General features: G+C 39.9%; 1 protein-coding gene across 1 annotated transcript; it reads right to left on the reverse strand.

Annotated features, from left to right (window-relative positions):
- Positions 1-1,593: 1,593 nt before the first annotated feature.
- On the reverse strand, positions 1,594-1,902 carry LOC142172110 (putative mitochondrial protein AtMg00820). The gene has a single exon (XM_075235883.1). It carries the CDS (start codon positions 1,900-1,902, stop codon positions 1,594-1,596), a length of 309 nt encoding a protein of 102 aa, XP_075091984.1.
- Positions 1,903-2,734: the final 832 nt, after the last annotated feature.

Below are 2,734 nucleotides of genomic sequence, written 5' to 3' on the forward strand. Positions count from 1 at the left end.
GATTATAGAGCGTCTATGAGGGAGAGTTTGGAAAAATCAGTACTTTTCAGAGATTGGATCCGATCGGAAAGAAGAAATTTTGGACTTATTGAATCACAACCAGATGAAGACGAAGCTTACGAAGAAATGCTAGCTGAACTTGTGGAGGATGTTGCTTCGCCCGGAAGTGGCGATGACCAAGCTACTTTTCCGCCACCACCAACGGAAATTCCTCCGGACCTTGATAGATTTATGAAGTTTGTAAGAGATACCATGTAACTTGTATGAACAAAAATTAGTATATATTATGTAACTTATATTTTGGCACATCTTGATTAGTTTCTTTTTCTTCTTAATGGTGGTATTAGCACCTTGTTGTGTTCATTCCATAGGGGGATGAAGACTAAGAAAGATATTGCCATATTTTTTAATGCTATAATAAAATTACAAGGCATATCTCTTTATAATATTTTTGTCTTTAGACTTAGATATTATTTTTAACATCCTTTTGTCTCTAATTTCTATTTAATTTTTTTAAAAATCTATTGGGCCCACTTAGCCCATTTAGCCTGCGGTCCGAGACCGTTTAGCCCGGGACCAAACGGTTCCGGTTCCGGGCCGGTCCTTACAAAAAGACCGTTTAGCCCGGAACCGTTTAGCCCGTTTAATTTGGGACCGGGACCGTTTGGACCGTACCACATATCTCGTTTAGTCCCGGGACCGGCCCACTTGCCACCCTTAGTTGGGCATAACAGGAAGCAATTGCCACATATTCAGCTTCTGCAGTAGAGAGGGCTATAGAGTTTTGTTTCTTAGTATCCCATGAAATCAAGCATGACCCCAAGAAATGTGTCATCCCATATATACTCTTTCTATCTACCAAATAACTAGCATAATCAGTATCAGCATACCTAATTAAGCCAAAATTATCTCCTGAGGGATAATAGAGGACCGGGTCATGCGTTCCTTTGAGATATCTTAGAATTCTCTTAGCAGCTTTCAGATAAGATTCTTTTGGTCTTGATTCGAATCTAGCACATAACCCACACTAAACACAATGTCAGACCTGCAGGATGTAAGATACAAGAGTGAACCAATGATGCCCCGATACATGGTTTCATTCATAGGGGAAGCAGGTTCGTCCATGCATAGACGAGTGGTTGTGGCAATAGGAGTATAAATGGTCTTTGAACTTTTTATCTCAAACCTCTTCAGAATCTCCTTAATGTATTTTTGTTGACTTATCATTGTTCCCTTAGAGGTTTGCTTAACTTGCAGACCTAGAAAGAAGTTCAGTTCCCCCATCATGCTCATTTTAAACTCATTTCCCATAAGCTTCGCAAACTCCTCACACAAAGAATCATTTGTTGCACCAAAGATGATGTCGTCAACATAGACCTGCACAATTAGCAGGTTTCTCCCTCTTTTCTTCAGAAAAAGGGTGTTGTCAATTTTCCCTCTAGTAAACCATTTTCTAGAAGTAACCTCGACAACCTTCATACCATGCACGAGGGGCCTGCTTTAATCCATATAGTGCTTAGTCGAGATTGAATACATGTTCAGGATGCTCATGGCATTCAAAACCAGGTGGTTGTTTGATAAAGACTTCTTCCTTTAATATCCATTCATAAAGGCACTCTTGACATGCATTTGGAACAATTTGAATTTCATATGAGATGCAAAAGCAATGAGAATTGTGATGGCTTTCAGCCTTGCATCTGGAGCAAAAGTTTCATCATAATCAATTCCTCCCTCTTGATTATATCCTTGAACCACCAACCTAGCCTTGTTTCTTGTTGCATTTCCAAACTCATCAAGCTTGTTTATGAACACCCACCTCATTCTAATAAGAGTTCTATCTGTAGGTTCGGGAACAAGATACCACACATTGTTACTCTCAAATTGATGGAGTTCTTCTTGCATAGCAACAATCTAGTCAGCATCTTTCAATGCTTCTTTAATATTTTTGGGCTCAATTTGAGGCAGGAAATCTGAGAAAGCAAACATGTTTCTTGTCTTTGATCTAGTCTGAATTCCTGAATCTAGAGGGGTGATTACATTCTGGAGAGGATGTGAGCTTTTATGCTTCTAGTTAGACACTTGAGTCACATGTTGAGAAGAACCAAGTTCCGCCGTGTGGGATCCATCATTAGCATCCATGGAAGTGTGAGTGTTATTTCTCTGCTCAACATCATGGGTGCCTTGCACAGCATTCGCAAATCTATTTTTTGCTTCAGTTGCTATAATAGAGGGACCAGGTTCCTCTGAATCAGCTGAAGGTTTTGCTGCATCTTCTTCACTAGACTCTTTGACCTGACTCATCAGATCTGCCTTCCCGTTTGCCATATCAATGACTTCTCCAGGAACCTTTGAATGCTCTTTGTCTTGATTATTTATATCATGTGAATCTTTCCCACTTAAGTGGTGTGATTCATCAAAGATTAATATGTACGCTTTCTTAGTTCTTGAATATTTCTGAGTTGTTCCTTCATGTGCAGTTTGGAGAGCCTCCCAGATCTCGTTGGCAGATTGACAAGGTGAGATTCTGTTGTACTCGTCTAGTCCAATACCACAGACGAGGATCTTCTTTGCTCGGAAATTTTTCTCAATAGCTTTGCGATCAATATCATTGTACTCCTTCCTTGTCTTTGTCTTTGGGACTTTCACTGTTGTCTCGCCAATAGTCTTCATAGGGACAAAGGGTCCATCACAAATGACATCCCAAAGCTCCAAATCTTCAGCCATGATAAAATCA

The sequence above is a fragment of the Nicotiana tabacum genome, chromosome 17, assembly GCF_000715075.1.
Source record: "Nicotiana tabacum cultivar K326 chromosome 17, ASM71507v2, whole genome shotgun sequence".
NCBI classification, from domain to species: domain Eukaryota; kingdom Viridiplantae; phylum Streptophyta; class Magnoliopsida; order Solanales; family Solanaceae; genus Nicotiana; species Nicotiana tabacum.